The sequence below is a fragment of the Seriola aureovittata genome, chromosome 10, assembly GCF_021018895.1.
Source record: "Seriola aureovittata isolate HTS-2021-v1 ecotype China chromosome 10, ASM2101889v1, whole genome shotgun sequence".
Classification (NCBI taxonomy): Eukaryota; Metazoa; Chordata; class Actinopteri; order Carangiformes; family Carangidae; genus Seriola; species Seriola aureovittata.
In genome coordinates, this window is record NC_079373.1 from 25366251 (window position 1) to 25389554 (window position 23304).

The 23304-nt window shown below is 41.0% G+C and overlaps 1 protein-coding gene across 2 annotated transcripts in view; it reads left to right on the forward strand.

Annotated features, from left to right (window-relative positions):
• LOC130176947 (chemokine-like protein TAFA-5) overlaps positions 1-23304 on the forward strand; it is a 46500-nt gene that overhangs the window by 13435 nt on the left and 9761 nt on the right. For both annotated transcript variants that reach the window (XM_056388395.1, XM_056388394.1), the window contains 2 exons: positions 4526-4675; positions 11761-11888. In XM_056388395.1, coding sequence (XP_056244370.1) covers positions 4526-4675; positions 11761-11888 — 278 coding nt within the window. The remainder of the gene's footprint in view (positions 1-4525; positions 4676-11760; positions 11889-23304) is intronic.

Genomic DNA, 23304 nt, shown 5'->3' on the forward strand with positions numbered 1-23304 from the left:
AAAGTTCAATGGAGACAGATTTAGATGATAAATCATGAAGCATGTGACTTAAACCAGCTGTCTGTGGTTCTGTCTCTGTCTCACCTTCCATCTGACCTTTGACCTTTGTGTCAGACTACACTCAGAGGGAGGAAGGTTAAAGCGTCCGCCCCATCTGTGTGTCGCTGGCTGTCCAAGCTCCTACACTTTTCGCTCTGACCTTTGACCCTTTAGACATGAAAGTAAACTGCTGATTCCACAGAGGATCAAACAGAGAGAGGAGGAGGAGGAGGAGATAAACCCTCATCACAGCAGCTCTCAAACTGAGATGAGATTGTTTATTAGCTTCCATGTAGCCTCGAGGCTAACAGGAGGGGGGTGGTGGTACACACGCATCAGACAGAAAGCAGCAGGCTGTCAGATGTGATCATGAGCTTCATTAAAACTGCAACACAAAGATCTACAGTGTTCGTGTTTTAAGAGAAAACTTCAATCTTAATCTTTAATCTGGATTCTATTTTATTTTATTTTTGTAAGTGAATCATTTAAACTGGAGCTCACTGGTGTGGAAGTCGATTCAACCAGTCCAAAAGCTTTCTGTAGTCCAGGGTTTATCTTAGACCAGGTCTAAAACATGAAACTGTAACATATTTACATTACATTTTATCCATATTTCTTTGATATTACTACAGTTTTTTATGGATTCAACTGTTTATATAGCAGAAATTCGGACTTTCGTAAAGTGTGAATGAAAAGCTCAAAATGTCTGTGAGAGAGTCGTCGTGCCCTTGATGGTTTGACAGTGGGACAGTCCAGAAACACACATAAGAGACAAGGTAGGAAACACAGGTAGGAGACAAGATAGGAAACACGTAGGACATAGGATAGGAAACAAACACAGGGAGATGAGAGGGAGCAGAATCTTGAAACTGTTTTCACCGGCTCGGGGGATTCACAGGAAATGAGGCGTGTTTTTCAACCCAGCGTTACTGTTTGTAATTTCGTCTCAGTGGTCACAGCCTCACTGTTCACTCCACCAGTGTTACTGTATCACAGCTGGGTTAAGTTACTGTGTATGCAAACCTAATATTTTTTTTTATAGCTGCTGCTTCCTGCAACAGAAACCTGCTTTATTTTATTTTGATTAATGACCATTTCCTCTGTAAATCTGAAAACAAATACAAAGTGCGATCACAGATATTTTAATGAGATGAACATTAAAGATAAATAGATGCCTGCGTTACATCCTCCCGTCTATGTGAGCTGCACTACTTCCAAAAATCAAGCTCTATTTGCTGGATGAAGACCCTGAAATGTGGACGAAAGCTCGGTAAACTAGGACCTGTAAATGCAGATTCTCACATTTGACAACCTTTTTTTTTCCCGTTGAAGTATTTTGCAGAGAAAAACATTCCTCATCACAGAGACATGAATCCTCCTGAGCGTCGACTCACCTGACAGACGGCAGCGATGACTCCGAGCCGATAGAAACAACAACACTGTGTCTTCATTCGTGTTTCACAGTGTGCTGACAAGTGAACGCCGCTCGCCACATCAAAACCTCTCAGTTCCTGAGTGCTGCTGCTGCTGCTGCTGCCGCCGCTGCTGCGTCATGTTTCAGTCTGATAGCTGAGGCTTTTCACCCCGACAGTCAGGACTTCAAACAGCTGCAGCTGCAGAAATGACAGACTGAATTAAAAAAAAAGAAAAGAAAAGCTGAAGGACAGAGTGGCCTTTCAGAAGAGCTGGGAAACTGTAAAATAACGAAAATACACTCAACAGGAAAAACTGTGTTTAAAAATCCTCTTACAGAGCTTTTGACAGAGTTTCTGCCTTTTGCTAAAGATAAGAAAATCCTATTTTCTCCCCATGTTCAATAACTTGTTTCTTAAAAGACACCCAGTAAGAAGTGCATTACAGCAGAGGAGCACATGTCTGGATTCACCTGTCAGGTGGCCACAGGGGCCCAGGTAGTAGCCATAAAATGTATTTAAATATTTTGGTCTGTATTTACACAAGTTTCAAACACAATATATATTAATATGAGAAAATAAAGAGATAGTGCAACATGAAAAAAGTCCAAATAAATTCCTTTGGCTGCAGAGGATTAATGTTTGTCTGAGAGGAAACGTCTGGAAAAGCGTTTGTCTCGTGCTGTGGATGATCGTAAAGTACCGTTTTTTGTCTTCCTTTGTACTTTTAGAGCTACACTTCCCATAATGCTTTGGGGAATGTAAACAGGAAGTGTAATATCCCCATGGATTCAGCTATGCTGTTCAGTTATGCTGTGGGCTCTGTTTTTTCTCACTATATTTGTTCACATTTCAGCAAATTTGGACAATGAAAAGTGGACGAAATAGTTGTTAGCAGTTCCTGTTTGTAATGTGCTCGAATGACAAATATCACTGGATTACTTTGCTGAAGAAAACTTAAAAACGTTAAGGAGGAGCGTCTTTTTTATGATTTCTAATTGGATTAATGGCTGTTAATTCACAAAGGATGGAGATAATGACAAACTCTGAGAAGCGTAAGTCTCACTGAATCTAAAAATATGTGTATCATGTCTGTGTTCAGTTATGACTCAGAGAAGAAGGAGTGTGATGCAGGAATCTGCTGCATGTTGTAAATGTTTTTATTTCATTCAAGTTTATTATAGTGCTGTTTGAATGAGAGTGGCCTGCTTTATATGTGGCTGACTGAAAATGCCGATTAATTACTGATTAATTACTGTTATAGATTACGACATTTAACAGTCATATTTATTGGGATTTACATCATCCTTGAATTGCTACCGTCCCAGATGGTTCTACGCAAACAACCATCTGGGGCGTCACTAGATTCATAAGAAATTATGAAAGAGTTTTGATGCAAAGTTTTGTTGTGGGTCCAAATATTTTTGTTGGAGGGCCGTATTTATCTCATGACTCGCTGTTTGCCCACACCTGTCCTCGGGCCACGGCTAAACGCTGCTGCCAGCTTTAGCTTACACGTAGCACACGCTGTACGGATGAAGCTGAATCTAACTCATTTTCAAACTGGGACCGCTCGTTCACCAGATCAGCTGCTGAACACAGAAGCTTTTACATTAAAAACCAAAAAGTGGCTTCGTATTTAAAACCTTAACAGAGGTAAAAGAGCAGACTGACCACGGCTGTCAGACTCTGTGTGTCTCAGCTTGAAGACGGGGAGTGTGTTGGAGCGTTGACAGTCACAGGAGGCTTATTTATGGCGAGCGTCGCCGTGGATATCTGTGTTACAGCTGAGTGTCAGTTTGTAGCCGCAGCCCCTGCTGTTTATCACGGTTAACGCGACTGTTTGTCAGCTCTAAATATCGTGTCAGGCTCTGAGTACAGCAGAGTTATTGATGGGCCCGTGTGGTGCGTTCACTGCCATTACAGAGGAAATAAATGTCGTACATGTAGAGCATCGATTCCCGGCTCTTATCTGGCTCTGAGGTGCTAAAATCAGATGTAGCCGTGTGTGATATCTCTTAGCGCAGGTGGGTGTAAAGTCAAAGCAGCCCACCGCTCGCCTGCCTCTTACAGTCATGTGACCCTCAGCTTGCAGGTTATAGCGGCTCCTCGCCAATCTCTGTCCACGTGGAAGTCTTTCCTCCGTTTGTTAAGGTTTAATGGACAAGACGAACGTCCCCCTCCAGGTGCTTGAAACAACCAGCTGCCCAATCAGAGATGACGTCTCCTGTTGTTGTTGTTGTTGTTGTTGTCGATGGTGATGATGCCTCTGACCCCGCTGACCCCCCGTCTCTCTGAACTGATCCCTCTCTTTTCTCTCTTGCTCTGAGGTCTCGGTTTGTTGAGGGGACAGTCCATGGCCCTATTGATGACAGTTCATCAGCATGCAGGGGGGGCTTCTGCCGTCGCCGCGGCAACCAAACCCCCCCCCAACTCCTGAGGCTTTAATCTGTCCCCTCTGATTTAACCCAACACTGGTGCCTCCATCAGTCTCACTGAAGATTTTAACCACTTGTTTCTTCAGCCACTCGTCTGTCGTCTGTTATTTTTCATCTGCATCTTTAACCATGAAGTTTATCTGCAGGTTTTTCTCATTCTTTATCAATTATAAATGAACAGTGCGAACTGAAAAGGTCTGTGAAGTTGCAGCCCACTTATTTTCTTCTTACCTGAGGAAAACAGATTTCAATAAGGAAATTATCATGTTATCACAACAAAGAAAGATTCATTATTGAGAGGATTAATTATTCATCTGCGTGAGTCGAGGCCTCGAGGAGGTTTTATTGTTCCTGGAAAAGATCTGAGCTGTTTGAGGCTCCAGATGTTCTCAGTGACGTTGTAGCAGCGATAATGCAAAGTGACCAGAAGTCATTGATTACAGATGTGGGCTAGCATCCAGGAAACTGTATGGTAATGAGATCTAATGCAGTTCAGCAGCAGCCAATCAGAATGTAGAAGTGATCCGCTCTGGAGAACACTAGAGAACAAAACCCTGTGTGTTGAGTGAATATAAAACTTTGTCATTAAAATGAAAGCAGCTAAAATACTGACGTGATTTACTTTGTTTCCCTCAGGTCAGCTGGTGGCGGGGACCTGCGAGATCGTCACTCTGGACCGGGACAGCAGCCAGCCGAGGAGGACCATCGCCCGACAGACGGCCCGCTGCGCCTGCAGGAAGGGACAGATCGCCGGGACGACACGAGCCAGACCGGCCTGCGTCGACGGTAAGATGATCGCCGTCCTCTAGTGGCTGCAGCTGATGTTTAGCGACACGCAGGAACAGCAAGTCTTAGGATTTGACCAGAAAATGAAGGAAATTCAGGCACATTTGGGACACGAAGAATTTGATATCAATAAGGCAGATGAGAAGATGACAGATGAGTTTTAGTGTTGTGTTCCTGCTTCCAACATATTCCAGGATGCTTTTATTCCCGCCTCTGTCAGCGCTCATCCCTGCAGTTCTTCTGTCATCTACCGCCTCTCCTGTCTCGCTGTGTATATTTCTTGCAGCTCTTGAAGCTCTTGTTCTGCAGTTTTTGAATCTTGCCCATGTTTACAGAGACGGAGTGGATGCTTTCCTTAGATCAGGGTGTTTCGAACTGTGAGGTGCATCTTTCCAGGCGCCACGGGAGTTGAGTTGAAGCCGTGGTAGTTAATCATTTTGGTTTGGCCTGATGATTTGGCCTGTTAATCAACACGGTTTACAGTTGGAGCTGCTGCAGAAGCTGCAATACAAAGCTCATAAAGACAACTAAGGTACATTTAAACCCTTCACACCTGACATCCACAAATCCACTTAGAAATCAGAAAAGATTCTCTCCTTACAATTTCAGAACTTTGCTTGAGAATCCTCACATTTTAAAGTAATGTAGTCATAACTTGTGTGTACATTGCTAACAACAACTGCTAACGGCTAATCCATCATACTTTTAATTGTCCCAGTTTGTCAAAATGTAGAAAAAAATACAGGCTAACAAAAACCTCAAAGGACCTGCAGTTTCCAAATAACAGCTGCCAAATAAAATGAAGACAAAGAAGAAGAAATGCATGAAAAAGTTCATTAATATTCATTATTTCATGTAGCACCATGAATGTAGTTTTCCCTTTATCTTTACCAAGGCTAAGTGTTTTTGAGTGATTGTTATTTTTAAGTGCATTAAAATGTCATCCGGTACGATCTCCCCTGAGAGTTTGTAGTTTATGAAGGAAACAAACAAACATGTCCTCTCTGTGTCATCTGGACTGTGAGGTTCAGAAAGTTACAGCCCAGCGTTTCTCTGCATTTCATCACCGGCTCTCTCCTCCTCTCTCCTTCTCCTTCTCTTTCTCTTCTCCACCATCTGGAGAAGATGACAACAGCTGGAGGGATTTGGTCGTCTCTGCGGGGACTCACAGACTCTCCCGGTGACGTTCAGACACTTCGAAACAGTTGTTCCGTCTCTCCTGCTGCTTTCTCTCCGATAAAGCTTCAGTTTTAGAACTAGATATTTTCTCATCTATCTATTCTAGTCTTGATGCTAAGATGAGCTAAACACATCCCTCCTTAAACGCACAGTATGTAATTTCTGCCATTCCTAATCAAAACAATAACAAAAGACAGCATGGGGTGATGCTAACCTTTAATATAACTCATGAACCAGACGTCCTGGATGTTTTTAGTGACAGCTGAATTATCCACAGAGGAGTCGTCCTCTCCATAACAAACGGTGGAAAACCAGTAGAAACACTGAATAAAGCGCTTTCACTTTAAAAATCCCTGATTCACCGATGCTCTTCCAGACGTCCGATGACTAAAATACTGGTTAAAATATATAGTTAAAAACGACCAAGGTGTAAAAAGTGTATCCTAAAAATGTGGCTTCTGGCAGGAAACCACAACGCCGAACCAGGTGCAAAGCGGATACGATGTCATTGACAGACAAATTAAAATCACGTGTTTCTCTAGGTTTGAGAATTGCTGGAAACATTTGGGATAATGTAAGTACACAACTCAACTCAACAATTTAATGCTGAAAGCGTGCATGTTATAACTTCACATGTCTAAACATCCTGACGTCTGTGCGGTTGGAGCTGAAACAGAAGTTAAAGTCTGTGCTGTCAGCGATCACAACGGTTTGAACCCGCTCTGCTGCCTGGGGAGGATGTTTTCAACAGCAGCCTCAGTAACGATGCTGATTGCTGCGACCTGTTTCCTGTGTCTCAGACACTCATCAGCAGCTTCTTGTTTTGTTTTTTTTTACTCCCTGAACGTCTCTGAACAACCAAAATCAAACGTCCTTAAAGCCTCAGTGGCCTCTTCACTGCAGCGGTCGGCCAGAAGCTGCTGATGGTCGTTAGACAATAAACTCAGGTAAAATATAACATCTCTCTTTAACTGTCAACAGCCAGAAAATGTGGCCAAAAGTATGTGGACACCCGATCATTCCAGCCATACAGGACAGTTGAATAATATATTGTAACTTATATTAGAGAGTGCTAATACGAATGTTAGATGTGAATGACAAATCATTGCAAATATCATGCGGAAAATGTTTTATTTTATAAAGTATTCAGAGCAAAGTTTAGCCGTCACTCGTGTCTCTCTGTGTGACCTTTACAGAGCTGCTTGTTGGTATTTATGTCAGTTTGTGTCTTCTGTTGTGATCTCAGGTAACACAAACTCTAAAGTAGAAAGAATGTTTCAGGGAGGGAAAACTTTACGCGATTCGAGGGGAAATTTGTATAACACAAAAAGAACATAAAGAAACCAAAATATGCCAAAGTAAACAAAGAACTTTCTGCACCCACATCACGGAAGCTGCACTTACATAAAAGGAACAATAACACTATTGTACATTACCACACTCGATTACAAATAAAAGTCAAAATATCAAAAGTAAAGGTGCTCATTATGCAGAATGATCCGTGACAGTGTTATATTATTATATTGTTGGAAAGAATGCATCCTACAATTTTTATTATCAGTTAATCTACCGATTATTTTCTGTATTCAATGTTTATAAAATGTCAGAAAACAGTGAAAAATTGATCTCAATACTTTGGTGACGTCTTCAGATGTTTTCAAAACTCAAAGTTATTCACTTTACAACAGTATAAAACAATAAAAACATAAAACTTCACAAATTACAAACTGGAATCAGCGAATGTTTGGAATTTTTTAATAGATTTTCAAAATTATTGCCTTTTTTTTTCTGTCAGTCGACTAGTTGCAAAATGCTTCTTCTTGCAGAGTTTTGTTTTTATGTAGTAATCTAATAATAATGCTGTAGATGCATCTTTATTCATTGCTTCCAACAATGTAACTGATACTGATACTTTACTTTAAATCACAAAACAATTACAATTAAAAGCTTTTCATTTGTTTTTTGAAGGGTGGGTTTGGAGCCAAAGTGCAGTCACAGTTCAGAAAGCTTTAACTAAAACTCAGACCTCAGCAGCAGCTACATCGGCGTCCAGTGACCTTTACTCTGTTTCTGAGAGCTGCATGTTGGTATTTATGTCAGTTTCTGTTTGAGGTGGTTGCTCACTTTGCCTTTTGTTGCTCTGCTCAGAGCTGAGAGGAAGATCCAGGCTGCAGTCGCCTCTTATCTGTCCTCTCGCATCGCAGGTCCCCGGCTCGAACACCTAACGTCAGTCTGAGTCCTGGTTCCTGTGCGGAGTTTCCGCTCTGAATGGGATAATCCCATCACAGGAAGCAGAGGTTACACTCAGAGGGATGTTTTACAGATACAGAAACCTCAAGTCCCCTTAAATCTGCCTTAAAATGTCTGATTCAGCATCTCCAAGGTTGATTTATCAAGACTTAATCAAATAAATCATTAACAAATAATAAGAGAAAATGATGTTTCTCAACCACCTCCTCTGCTTTGCACACAACAGAAAAATTTTAAAAAATATTATGGTATGGTACAATAATGTTATCGTACTCAACATGTTGAATGAAAAATGCCATGCGGCTCCGAGACGGTGCGGTGAAACAAACAGGTGAGACCTTTTTGTTTCTCATCAGGTGGAGACGAACTGAAAAGGGCAGAGAGGCGGTGCATTCAGGGACTCAACTGTCAGCTGTTCAGAGTGACTCCTGGAGTCGGAGAGTCGTTAAAAGCTGCACTGACCTCAGAGGTCAAGTCAGAGGAGAGAGAAAGAAAATATGGAAGAAAAACAAAGGGAGAAAGTTAATGTGATGAAGTTGGAGAGAAAATTTTATTCACCAACATTTCTATATGATTCATATTAAAACAAATCCACAAATGTTTATATCCTATATTCACAAAAACATTTATTTTGTGACCATGAATTCTAAGAACTGTGTCTCACAATTATCAGAGAAATTATCACATAATTACCAGATAAATATCTCGTAATAACAATGAAACTTTCTCATATTTTTGAGGGTCTTTACCTTTTAATCAGAAGATGTTTGTCTTGTGATTATGAGACAATGATGAGATATTTATCTAAAGAGATATTTAAAACTTTAAAATATGTATTTTGTAATTAAAATCCTATGAAAACTATTTGGTCATTATAAAATCTGTATTTGGAGATTATAAGTCATAGTTAAGAGAAAACATCTTTGTTTTTCTTTGTTAAATGCCGAGAGCTTCTGGCAAATATGAAGTAAAACAGACTCAAGAACAAGTGATGTAAAGGAAATAAAGGAAAAACAAAGGTAAAGATACGACAGACGGGAGGAAAAAGAAGAGGAGAAGAAAGTGAAGTAAAGAAATATATAAAAAAGGATGATTTTCTTTCCCTCTCTGTGGCTCAACTTGTCTGTCCTTTAAAGAGGAATAATGGTTTCCGTCTCCACTTCCTGTTCAGACTGTAGCACCATTTTTTAGTTTTTCCTTTACTTCCATCTGTTTGTTCTTTGCCTCATTTCTTTTCACTCCTCTCTTTCCCCTCCGTTCGTCTCTTCCTCTGGGGACAAAGCGGCGTCCCTCCTTCTGGACGTCGTCTTTGATGAATGAAGCGATTACAAAACGTCCTCCTCTCTTTTCGGATAAATGAACTGCGCTGAGCGGCGGCAGACGGATCTACGTTGCGGTTGTTCATTAATCAGCTTGGTGATGCAGCGTTCGCAGGTGTTCAGGTGTTCACTGGTACCTGAGATTAATCCACTGCACCTCCATTACACACTGTTTGTTAGTGTGAAGGTCTGTTTTCTGTTTCTGACTGTTTTCTATATTTAACGCCTGAAAACACCTTCACACATCCTGTGCTCTTATTGGTCAGAAGTAGAAACCTGCAGGTGAACAAGGTTTCTCTAAACATTTGACCCAGGTGAAGTTATATATTGATGACAAGATTAAATCTTAGTTGAGACAAATATCTTTGTCTGTTCTGAGCCAAAATTAAAATGCACAAAAATCTGTAGAAACTTTAAATGTCGATTGATGTATGTTTTTGATTTTTTGATCCCATGTAGAACATTTCACTCCTAATAAATTCATATATAAACTCATGCATTTTACAGAGATCTCACACATGAACTATAATAATTGACAAGTTGCTAGATTCAAGTAGGGGCTCAAAAATAACATGATAACACAAGAAAACTTCCTTCCAACATGGGCCAGAAATATTAAAAATCAAGAATGACACAAACTGTAACATGTTACGTTTATGCTTTAACTGTTACAATATAATACTTTTAACAATAACATCTTTATTTTAATGATTTAGGAAAAAGTAAAAAAGAGACGAGACAAGAAAACACAAATATAGGCACAAAATGGACATAAAGTAATAAATAATAGAGAATTAAAACGCTAATGAAATTCCTCCGTTGGCCAGACCGTCTCATTTCAGTTTGGTACACGACGGCCACGAAGGGCCACACCTTTTGTAGACGGCGTCCTCTAAAGGATGTGGCACCTGAATTGGGACACTTCTTAAATTTCAAAAGTGTCAAATCCAATTGTTTTGATGTTTCAGTCTGGATCACACGGGATCCACTGACAGACTGATGTTGCCGTCCACGGAGCAATAAGCCTCTTTACCTTCATCCAGCTTCATATTCCAGAAATGAACTAAGATTAGAAGTTACTGCAGGAAAAGTAAAACTCAAATTATAAGTGAATATGGAATTTCTTTCAAAACAGTCACAGATTCAGTGATTCTGAGCTTTGGAGACATTTTGTGATCAGTTAATACGTCAGTGTGATGTGTTTCAGAGACTGGTCAGGTTCACTCTGAGTTGTTGTCTTGAGTCTCAGCATTTCCTGCTGATTTCAGGAAACAGCTGTATTTACGGCCTCGCTGTGAGGCGTCTGATAAAACACTTAGTCACTGCTGTGGTAATGGAGGTTGTGTGGAGGGAATCGTGTGGCGTGCTCAACCCAGCGGTGGCATCCTGGGACAATGGAGGAAAAAGACGAATCAACGAATGTGGCGGCCGCTGTCGGCTTCCATCCTCGTCTTCAGCAGGTGATTACACGTCCTCTCAGAAACAGCCAGGGCGCTGCTGTTTCCTGCCGCTCAGCTCCCCGAGACCATTCATCAGGTCTCAGGGGGATCTCAGTGCTGCACCGCTGAGCCACAGGGAGAGAGGTGGTGAAATGTTTCCATACAAACCAAACCTAAAAAACAGAAGAAAAAAAACACCTGTGTTCAGGCATTAATCCAATGTGGTTAGCTCTACTGCTAATCTTATAGCTACACCAATTAGAAAGCCTAAAGTATAACCAGATAAAAACAGTATAACTTAAGTAAAATATAGTGATTAACATTAGTTAAGTTATTTTCAGTTTCGCTCCTCTGACTCTGAATTTAAAAGTCGGAGGTTGACGTGAACATTTTCCCCCGTCTGAGGTATTTAATTACACTTTAAACAATGTGACATGAAGGCGACATGGTCCAGTTATTTTAGAGTTAGCTTCTAAATCACATTCACTTAGTGTTAGCTTCTCCGTCCAGATACCTTACAATTTAACTTCTAGTTTCTGTCACATCTCAGGTCACTTGCTTCGCTTCAGCGTTCCCTGTCATCCAGCTTCCAGTCAGTAATCTTCCATTCACCCTGTTCTCCTGCACCTCCCTGCATTAGCCACTCCCACCTGATAAAGCTAACTCCCTTCACCTGGTCACACAGCGGCTCCTGATTACTCTCACCCAGTATACAAACCCCGGCCTTCCAGTCATTCCAACAATTTTCTAAAAATATTTTGACTTCTTTCCTGAAAAACAGCGGCCCAACGATAACGTGTGACACTGTCATTCTACTAAGAGAAGGTGAAACCAATGAACTCACCTGTCTTTTCTCCCTCCTCCTCCTCCTCCTCCTCCTCCTCTTCCTCCTCCTCAGTTCGTATCGTCAGGAGTCGACAGTGGTGTGAGATGACTCCTTGTTTGGACGATGAAGGATGTGATCTCCTGGTCAATCAGTCGGGCTGGACCTGCACGCAACCAGGAGGCCGAGTCAAGACCACCACGGTGAGAACCGATCCAAACCTGACTCACTCATGTGTTTGTCACGTGACTGATATTCCATTGGTTTATACTTAAGATGAATCCCTCTCTGTGCTCAGTCTCTCCCCAACATCCTGTTTCCTGTTGCCTTTTACTTTTACTAAAGTTTTTGGTAGAAGCAAATATTCTGTATTAAATTCAAAGAAAAAGACCCATTGTGGGTTTTCTCAAAATATGATACTAGGATGTTAAAATACTGAATGTACGTGGCTGAGTTTGGTGACATTTAAACAATCTACTGCTGAGATAATGGTAAAATTGTGTTGCTGTGGCAGAAGCTTTACACCAAATATGAGATGACCATACTGGAAATATACTGGCTAGTATCATGCGAGGTTACAGTCCCATCAGTTGTAGAATTTGTGTTATCTATTGAATCTACACTGGTTTGTGGTTGATGTGGCTCATTTTTGTTGCTGTTGGCGAGAAGCTTCTCCTCATCTGACCCCTGCTTTTACCCCTGCTCCACATTTTGGACACCTTGGGTTGCAGAGCCACACCGGCCTATACCTCTAAAAAAGGCTAAAACCTGCCATGGGAGCAATGGAAATAACTTCATATGGTGAACCTGTTACATCTAGTATTTATGAAACAACGGTATCATTAATTTGGAGTGATGTTCGTGTCGACCTGATGAATCTCAGTCCAGTGTTCCCTCTCTTTTCGCTCTGTTTTTGGTCTCCACCAGCTCCGGAGGGAAATATCTGTCTCTTTAGCTGCTAAATGTTCCACTCTGTTCACCAGCTGCTCTCTGACTGTCTTTGCTGCCGACCAGGTGTTGGACACTGGTTGTTTTTTTTTTAGAGCTTATTTCTCTCTTCTGTGATTAAAGACGACACAACATGAAAGCAGCGAGAGTGAAACAAAGCATGAAACTCATTATAAAGCTGTAAAACTGAGACGAGATGCAGGTTCAGCTGATGATTTTCTGTGGGGTCGTTGCTACGAGTGACATCGAGTGTTATTATATATATTATATATTCAATTAGAGCCAATTGAAGAGGAAAAAAGGAGAAAGCTCACAAAGGGCAGCAGTCGAGGATTCACTCTCTAATAGATGTCATCTTTACAGAGCAGAAAAACCAGTGTTAGAATTACAGCAGGGCGACTCAGACTGATACTATTAAGTACGTACATCAGTATAATGTGAAGTCCTAATGATCAAATGTAAAGAGTTAGTTTCTGGTAGAGTGGAAGATTGATGTGGGTCATTGTGAAGAAGGCAGCTGTGCAATTACTCACTGTTAGACTTATAAGACTTATTTTTATCATCCAATTATCATTAACGTGTTCCTACCTCTGTAATATGACTTTTAAGATACTTATTTAATGTATTAATTGATTTAATATAATGTAAAATGTATTTAATTTACTCAACCAAAAGTAGCGTGGGATCATGGGAGTTGTTGTCTTCACCATCAGTATCTTCAGCTTTCCTGGTTTCGGACTCCTTCAGTGTCAGTGGTTCAGGAGGTTTTTACCAGGTCTCTCTTCACCACATTTCTCTTGGTTTGAGAATCGCTGGAAACATTTGTGTTAATGTGATGACACAACTGAAGGAAATGTATAACATCGGTCTCGTCATTGTCCGTCATGTTGATGTGGGAAAGTTGAAAAGGATTGAAAATGTTGCCTTCCTTCTCTCTCTAACCTTTCTTTCTTCTTTGTGTGTTGAGTTTTAATCAAATATCTAATTGTAACATCAGCTTCTCATAACAAGGACATTGCTGTGTGTGTGTGTGTGTGTGTGTGTGTGTGTGTGTGTGTTGATTGAATAATTGCTACCCATGAGCGCTCTCTCCTCCGTCTGTCATCCTTCAAAGCAGCTGATTAACAGCAGTTGTTTTCAGAGCCTCCTCATTCAGCCGATCTCATCACATCAACCGAACCTCGTTCAGAACGTGTTGATTTTTTAAAAAACTCAGCTCTTCATCTTCTTTCACGTCTCCGTCATTCTCTCTCTGATGAGGCTGATTATCCGCCGCCCTCCATGTGTCATCAAACCGTCTGTGTTGGTGCTTGTTGTGATGGTTACAGCGTAGTTCTCAAAACAGTCTTAACTCAAGGTCCATTGACTTCAACCACACCCTCTTACCAGTGGATTATTATTATATATACATGTGAACCTTCAGTTAAGATCTTCATTTATTTATTTTTTGAGGCGAAAACCTCCAAATATTCCCTCGTTCCACTTCCTCCACTGTTTCTCTCTTTTATATCCCTGTAATCACTGGCGTCGGACTGTTCACCAACACCAGCACAAATTTTGACAAAATTTCCAGTTGCAAATGTTCGTGCATCATACCGTCGGAGTCAGTTCATCGAGGTTGGTGGTGCTATCTCCTTTTTTTTAAATTTTTTTTTCAATGCTACTTCCATTTATTTACATTGGAAATTTTTGAAACTATCAGACGTATCAGTTCTTAAATAAAGCAAACAGATAAAAAAGGACAAATACATAATTGAAGTGAAAGACATTTCAGAATAGATATTAACATGGATTTCTTGTTTGTTACAAATTTGAGACTCAAAGTAACGTTCAAGATCATTAGAAACAACTTCAATTAGGGACTTGATTTAAGATAAATATGAAATTTACCCGACTAAAATCAGGAGGTTAACAGTACTGCTTAAATTGTTGTCAAAATAAGTCAAAATATTTTTTCTCTTCTATTTTAAACTCCCCAGTTGGTTGCCATTAAATCCCCACACATTTACCTCTGTATATATATATATATCAATGGATGTTTATGTGACATGATTCATTTACCTCTTCACTAATATCAGTCTGTTTCCATTGCTATATATAGATTAAACATTAATTAAAATGACCAATAGTTGCAGCTGTAACACTTTCCCTGTAGAAACCAGGAGAAACGTTCTAGTGTCGGACTATAAAGTGGTGAAAGACGTCTGAGAGTCTGGAAGCTGACGAGCAGCGTCCTGCATCAAAACACCAAACCTTTTTTTTTTTTTCCTGCGTTCTGGTTGGTCGGTTTGACATGAGTCAGTCGGATCTCTGAATAATGAAGTCTGTCAAAGCGCCGCTGGCGTTTACACGTGAGGACGGACGGTGAAAAGAAAAAAAAAAACTCCCTCCCATCTGTCTGTTTCCTCGTCTGTTGGGAACTTGTTTTAAAGACAGACGGCAGAGCGAGCGGCTGATCTGTCACCAGAAAAACTCAGAGCCAGTTCGTTGGAGCGTCGCCTCTCGGCCTCCAGACGACACGCTGCCGCGGCTTCAGTACGTCTCATATCAGACACGTTTTAAGGATTTTGTCTTTTTGAATCTCCCCTGAATGGAAAATAAAAAATAATTTGTTTCTTTACGGCACTGAATCAGAGCAGATTTAAACCCTCTGAGGTCAACGAACCTGCCGAAATGTTTGTTTTTGGGTTTTTTCTCAATGTTTTCTTGATGTTTGTAGGAATATCTTTGCCTTTATGAAGCTTAGAAATATGATTCAAATGTTGGAATCTGTAGAGTCTCTCCACTTCTCTTATTCTCTGGAGATTGTACATGGCTCACGGCCGGAGTTAGGAGGGCTTGACACACATCATTTATTATATATTTATCTACTGATTTATTCATATATTGCAGTACTTTTGTGAACGTAAAACTTTGGTAAACCCATTTCAAGCCCCAAAACAATTCCTCCACATGAGTAGAGGTAGGGAAGAAGAGAAGAATTTCAACCCTAGGGCCAAATTATCTCGACACGGTGCTCCAGGACAAATGGGTGCAGCTGAGATTTTTCTGCAAATTTTTTGATACAAAACACTTTGGTATCATGTTGTATTCAAGTACCTTTTTTTAAAAGGTGAATTTAAGATGATCTGTAAAAGTCGATTGCCCTTAGACCTCAGGAGGTTTTGGACACAGTCACGACGTTGCATTTTACAAAGGCTCCACACAAAATCCCTTCATTAACAGAGTCTTCATCCAAGCATGCATGAATTAATCCCCCGAGACTTCACTTTTTTTAAGTGAATAATTAGCCTAATGTTAGTTTAATGAAGACATTAAGAACATTTAAGGCATAAATAACACTAAAACAGGCCTGTCATGACTTTATCTTCTAAAACCTGGACCGTGATCTCGACTCCGACTCTGGAGGATGAGGATACTGGGACGAATCTCCCCGGGGCTCTGACACACAACAGCCCTCTCTCTTTGTCCTCTTGTCGTATTTTGGTTGAAACATGACGCCAAGTTGTTGCGTCTGCCGCCTCCGGCTCAGACGAAAGGAAAAAAAAAAAAATCCTCTTTATTTTTTTGTTTTCTTTTAAAGGAGCTTCACACAAACGAGCTCCTCTGCTAATGAAGGACAGCAGATCTGATTGCCTCGCTGTAAGGCAAATTCAATTACAGAGACGCAACGCTGAGTGGGCGGACCGACATGAAACTCTACTGTGTTTGCACGAGGAGAGGAGTCAGTGTTCATTAAAACTCAGAAAGCAGGATCAGAGGAACAAATGACGTTTAATTAGCCCTGAGGAGGTTTACAGGCTTACAGGGACGTACGGAGAGAGTGGAGGATTTAATTGGTGAGATATAACGAGTCTGGATGAGGATTTGAATCAGACTCACAGTGCTCCTTCAGGCTGTCTGATGTCTCTACAGACTGATGACTGGATGCAGCTATTATATATGGATTCACTTTAACACTGCAAGAACATTTCCTTACTCTTCTGCTAAACCTCCCTGAAGGCCTCCTCATGCTGCGATTCTGATCCGTCCTGGAGGAAAGTTGACAGTCGTGAGAGGAACACGTTGATGTCTCCGGTCGATGCTCCTGGATCGCACCGGGGAGACACAATTGTTGATGTAGAGCGAACGGAGAGCAAAGACGAGGCTGCGTCACAACTGAGGAAAACGGTGTCTGAGATGGAGGCGGAAATCGCTCAGTGTGGATGCTGCTCTGACCCACTGAAAACCTTGTGCAGAGGGTTTACTGTGTCTGAGGCAACCAAGAAAACTAGGACTACCTCCGTGGTTGTAAGCCTCCACCAAACAGCCAAGTTGCAGAACGTTGACCTTTGACCATTTGGATATAAAATGTGATCACTTAATTTTATCCTCTTGGACATTTGAGTTAAATTGTGTCATTAGTGTATGGATTTGTGAGTTATGGTCAGGTCACATTGACCTTGACCTTTGACCTTTGTCCGCCAAAATCTAATCAGTTCATCCTTGAACCTTGTTCATCCTAGTTCAAATTTGTGCCAAATTTGACATGCACATATGTTAGCATGCTAACATGGTAAACCTAGATGGTGGTGAACATTATACCTGCTCAACATCAGCATGTTAACGTTGCCATCGTGAGCATGTTAGCATGCTGACATTAGCATTTAGCATTTAGACTCTTTGTCTCATTATAAGATTGTTTCACTTTCCATGACCTCATGCTGCGACCTGCTGACCCTTTATTTCTCACTTTTTCTCCTCTTCTAGTTTTAAGTCCAGCACTTAAAACGCAAATGTCGCTGACTAACTGAGTGATAAAGTTACACCATCGGTCGTTGCCCTTTCAAATGATTTATTGCAAACAAGCAGTGTTCCCAACTTAGCGCCTTTTACTGATTTTTTAGACCACTTCAGTGACTATTTCAAAAAAGCACCTAATGACAAATCTAGCAGCTTTTTGGGACAAACCTCAGCTACCTTTCATAAAAGACGGTCGTCAGTGTTGCCCAGAGAGCGCGAGGTCGGGCTTCCCCTCCGCAGACACACCTCTCTATGCTGACACTACGGCAGCTGACATGAAGGAACTTCTTACTCTCACTGAGCGATCATTTTATATGTAAACAGAGCTGAAACCACAGCACAGTTTTTGTCTTTAACTTATGTGTTTGGTGATTTTGTCAGATGCCGCTGTCGTTATAAAATCTGGATTTTAGCAGCAGCTTGGAAGTGACTGTTTATGTGTAGACTTCATTATCAGTTACTATTTCATCCTTGTTCTGTTGTGTGATAACAGAAACATAAAAACATGTAAATGAGAACAGCTTTACTGTGAATTCGGCTGCATTAAAATACTGTATATATGAGCACAGAGAGTAGCAATATGTAATGAAGGTAAAGGAGCTTTGGCTGTCGAGTAATTACTAAAGTGATGTACTTACTTTTTCAAAGAATTGTCCGCACTGAGTTACTGATGACAGTTTTCAGGTATGTGTCCATCACTGGTGATGAAAGACAGTAACTGAACCAGAATAAAAAGTGCAAAACAAAATCCACTGGTATGCAGGACGGTGTCACAAACACCTGTTAGAGCACCTCTGTCAGCCCAGAGACCCAGAGGTGTCTGTACCCGGTACCTGGTTCTGAAGACAGATGGCTCAGAGCAGCCGAAGTCGCTGCTGAGGTGGACTGTAATTTCTCGTGAGGATGTTAAACATCTACAGGGATGAGAATATATCAAAAAATGGGTTTTTTACAGCTCTCTTTAATATTTTAAGAAGCTGCAGCTTTGCAATATTAATGAGACAATTTCTGGCTTGTTTTTGCTTCGGAAGTGAAATAAATAGAAACAGAGCTCATTGTTTCTCATCACCAGCCACAATTCATCATAAAGCAATTATGTCGAAAACAAGGACGCCTGCTTCACTGCCAGCTGCAGTGTTTATCATAGAAACAGCAGATAACACACACACACACACACACACACTGATAACGGAGGCTGTATTTGCTGTTGTAGAGCAGTAATGTGATTTAAACTAATGTGTAACTAACAACGCGCTGAAGCTCATTTCTGCCATCTGATTGTTTCTGCCACAGATTTAATTTCTTTTTTATTATTTCTTCTCCTTTAAGGGATTCTGACTCTTCCTCTCCTCAGAGTCTCTGATGAGATCTGGTTCTTGGGTCACTCAACTGCTGTTGTTCATTTGTTTACAGTTTTGAACATTTAAAAGTTTGGAAATTGGCTGAGTTTGTTTTAATGAGCTGCAGACGATGATGTTTTTTTTTTTAAATTAAAGCCCCAATGTTTTACCCTCTTCCAGTGTTTGATCCATAAGAAGATATATTTGTGGTTTTAAGAACCAAAAACCATCACAATGTAGGAAGCCAAATCCTGCAAGATTGGACGGTGGACTTGGGGCATTGCTGAGGGGCGGCGACTGTTTTTTTTTTTTTTTTTTTTTGTGACAAAGCCAAATGTTTAAGGTCTCAAATGGTTTTTATTTCATATTTCTATCTGCTTCAGAGGTTGAGAAATAAAGGTTTTAATGACCACTTTGCATCAGGTGAATCTTTACCTCTAGCTATTGGTGATACCGGCTTGCCCTGAGCCTTGACTAGCTGGTTAGCAGCGTAGCAGGTTAAAATCAGAGTCTGAATCTTCCAAGTTGTTGTCTTTGTTGTTTTCATCCAGGTAATTGCTGTAATCTGCTTCAACATCGCTCCCCTCGCTCGGGCCGTCAGACTTTAAAAACCAAATGAAATAACATTTCCTATAATGGAATTTTCCTTCTTGAGTAAATCACGATGCATTTCATCAGTCACGTCTGAAAAACCACAAAATCAAATACTCGTGTACATCTCATCCAGTCTTTAAGGGTTGATATAGAACCTAATCCTGCTTTATAATCAAAAAAAGATTTATAACTTTAACCCTGGCTGCTGTTGATGTGTTTTGATTTATTTTAAGACAACTAATAACTTTGATAAAAAACTGAATTATCGCTTGGCTACCAAATGCTTCTTGGGTAGTTGTGTTGCTTGAGTGCAAGCGCTCACCCATGGTTTGACTGAGAGCTGGGAGTTCCCATTCATCTTGAGGTGGAGTTGTGTGTTAGAGTAAAGAGGTGACCAGACAAGTGAAGAAGATAAACAAGTAAAACTCTCTCAGTCAAACGAGCTGGTGGACGGAGAGGCACAAAGTCTGTGGATGAACAGAAACTCATTTTCCCGTAGAAGGAAGTGAAGAATGCTCTCCGAGATGTCGGAGACAACATGTTTCCTCGTCAACGATCGAGAGAATACGTCACGAGCCGAACCTCAGAAGGATTCAGCACATGATGCGCACACCTGTTAAAACTCAGATATAGAAAAGCCAGACTGCAGTTCATGAACACATACAAAAAGAAACGGGTCGAGTTCTGGGACAAGGTTTGATGGACTGAAGAAACGAAAATCAGCCTCTGTCAAAATGATGGAAAGCGAGAAAAAGTTTGAAGAAAATCATCCGTCAGACATGTTCTGTTATGGCTGACAGCTGAACTGGCACACTGGCCTTTATTGATGATTTCACTGCTGATGGAAGTATGAATGCCGAAGGTCTGCAGGAGCATTCAGTTCAGATTCAGCCAAATGCATCACTGGATGACATTTCATCATTCATCAAGATACTAAACAAACAACCGAAGAGCTTTTCAGGATGAGGAGGTGGAAGAGTCAGTCACATGATCTCAGTCCTACTGAGCTGCAATCCACTTCCTGAAGACGAGAGTAAAGGGAGAGAGAACGCACGACAAGCAAGAGCTGAAGGAAGCTGCAGTGAAGATACAAGGTGTCAGCTGATGTCTGTTAATGTAATATCTTATTTAATTACTTTGCTTATTTTATTAGCTTATTTCAAACTGAATGAGCTGAAGGTCTGGGGCCGCCTTAAAGGGGACCTATTATGCAAAATGCACTTTTCCATGGTTTTCTATCGGTAGTATGTGTCCCTGGCGTGTCTACGGACCCCCCAAACATGAGAAAAGTCCATCCTCTCGTTCTTTTGCTTTCTCCACCTTTCAAGAAATGTGTGCTCAAATGAGCGAAATGGAGATTCGCCCCTGGTGACGTCAAGAAGGGCGATGCCCCTCCCCCCGGATGGGTGACGCTCCCCGAGCTAGGTGTATGTTCCGCCCTCTGAGTCCGTGTTACAGACGGTATCGTTACTTCCCTCGCGAACACTGGCTTTCGGTAGAACAATGTCGAAGGTACGAGGGAAACTCAGTAGTTGCTTTGTTGTTGGCTGCACAAACCAACACAGAAGTCTTTTTTTAATCCCTACGCCCGAGGATCTGAAGACCCAGTGGATTAATTTTATTTTTGATGGAAATGTTCCCGCTCCAACTCCGAAAGTGTTGTACGTGTGCTAACCATTTCACCTCGGACTGCTTTCTCAACGAGGGCCAGGACAATGCAGGATTTGCTACAAGTCTCAAGATAAAGCTTGGATCAGTACTGACTGTCCGTGACCCAACTTTGAACTTCGGAGCTGTAAGTTTTACCATTTTATGTTGCTTTACTGTTTGTTCACGAGAGCCTGTTGCGTGTGTTGTTAGCATGGCAGCTAACGTGGCTAACGTTTAGCGTCGTCGACACGCAGCCGGGTATAGCCGGGTACAGATTGTATGCAATTCTTCTGCTTGGTATCGCCGTGTGACATTGATTAGAGCCACCCTGTTAAATGTATTATACTTTAAAGGCGTTTTAGCTGTCTGTAAAGTCAAGCAGGTAAAATTCGGACTAAAAATAGGCTCTGTATTGATTAGCATAGGTGTCCGGGCTTGTTTATTAGTGCTGTGAAAGTTATTATTGAGAGTCATGCCTTATGATGGCCGTTTGAACGTTTATATCATGTTTACAGATACAGTGCCTGTAGGGAATATCTAGATAAGCGCAGAGTTAAGGGGATATGTCCAAGGGGATAGTCTATAATACACATTTTTTGCATCTTGCACATATAGTGAGCTATTTGCAGCATTTACAAGCTATTGACAACCCAGTTTACACATAATTGAGAGCATCTGTTATCATTCTTGCACTGTTTGCAGCTGTTGCCATAACTACACATTTGAGGAGATGTTGGTGTAACCTCTGTTTCCTCTGTTCAGGCCATCTATACAGCTTCCTGCAACAGGGGATGTTGCATGCCAGACTGACCCACTGCAGGCACACAGTTATCCTTGAAGAGTCTTCAGCCTCACATCAGAATTACAGGTCTGTAGCCATCTGAAGTGCATCTACTTTTGATAAACCTAACAGTCATTTATCAGTCTTGGAATAATGTGCAGGTAAATGAAGCTGTGGTTACTTACAACTTGTGAGAGTGTGTAGGCTAAGGTTTCTGTCATCATCTGTCACCTCGCTGCCATGTACTACAATGAAAATGCTGACCGACCACAAGCCCAAACAAAAGAAGGTGAACCACTGTTCAAGGTCCAATTTCCAAAAGCCATGAAGGGAGAATGCAGAGCTAAACCAATTAAGACTGGGCTGACATTCTATAAGTGTTATATTATTTTATTCTTCAACCAAAAAATGTTTTGTACACATTGTATTAAATATTGCACATATAATGTTATGACAGTTCCATCAATAACAAAATACAGTAAAGAAAATATCAGGAGGTATTTAGAAACAGACTTTCAATCATTGTTTTGTAAAAAAAAAAAAAAAGTGAAAAATGTAAAAAAAAAAAAATCTTTTGTGTTTTATCAAACAGGGAATGTGGTGGACCTCATATTTGAAAAAGTCTTTGTGACCTGGGACCATACACAGAAGCTGCTTTGGCCATCCCCATCCCAGAGGACCTCACTGCACAGTTCGAGCGGCCTGAGAAGGAGGAGGTCATATCCAGCTATGTGTCCCGGTTCTATCATGGGCCAGTCTAAAGCCCACGTACCGGCCTGTGGCGTCAGGAAACACGGCATGGATGCGTAGGACCAGGCAGGCTGGAATGACGACCCAGATTCTGCAACCAAGGAAGCCCCAGCACCAGCTCACAAAGCTCCTATAGGCTAGATACCTGTACTGACTAAAACAACTGGACAGGGCATTTAGTCTTGCAAACATATATCTATGTTGTGTCTCACAATTTTTTATATGGATCCAGTGAATCCTACAGTTTTTTTTTTATTATCACTGATTATACCTGCCTCATTTGATGTAAATAAATGCTTGATTGTTACTAAAGAAATGACTCCTCTGAATTCATATATTATATGCACACTATCTGCTGATAGAAGAACTTTACAAATCAAAGAGCAGCTAAACTAATTTATTTGAGTGTGTGTTACTCTATTTGTGGTGTGTTATTACCATTGTAAAATTATGTGCACTGAAGTAAAACAAGACTGCCTAACATCTTTTATTTAGATTGAAACTATGTTTTTACAAAGAAGCAAAACATACTGGTGTATTCCTCTCAACTGTAAAGGACCGTAGTCAGTGCGGTACATGTTGCAGGCATTCTGGAGGGAGTACACAGTGAGGCAGAGCGGCTCCAACCCAGGACGGCCGACCGTACATGGTAAATCTTCCTCGATCTCCCATAGCTGTCTGGTAACCTACAGTGAATTGCAAATGGGACATTCTATGGTTTATTATAAATGTAATGTAATCAAAACAAATTACTGATTAGTTTGTCTAGTGAGA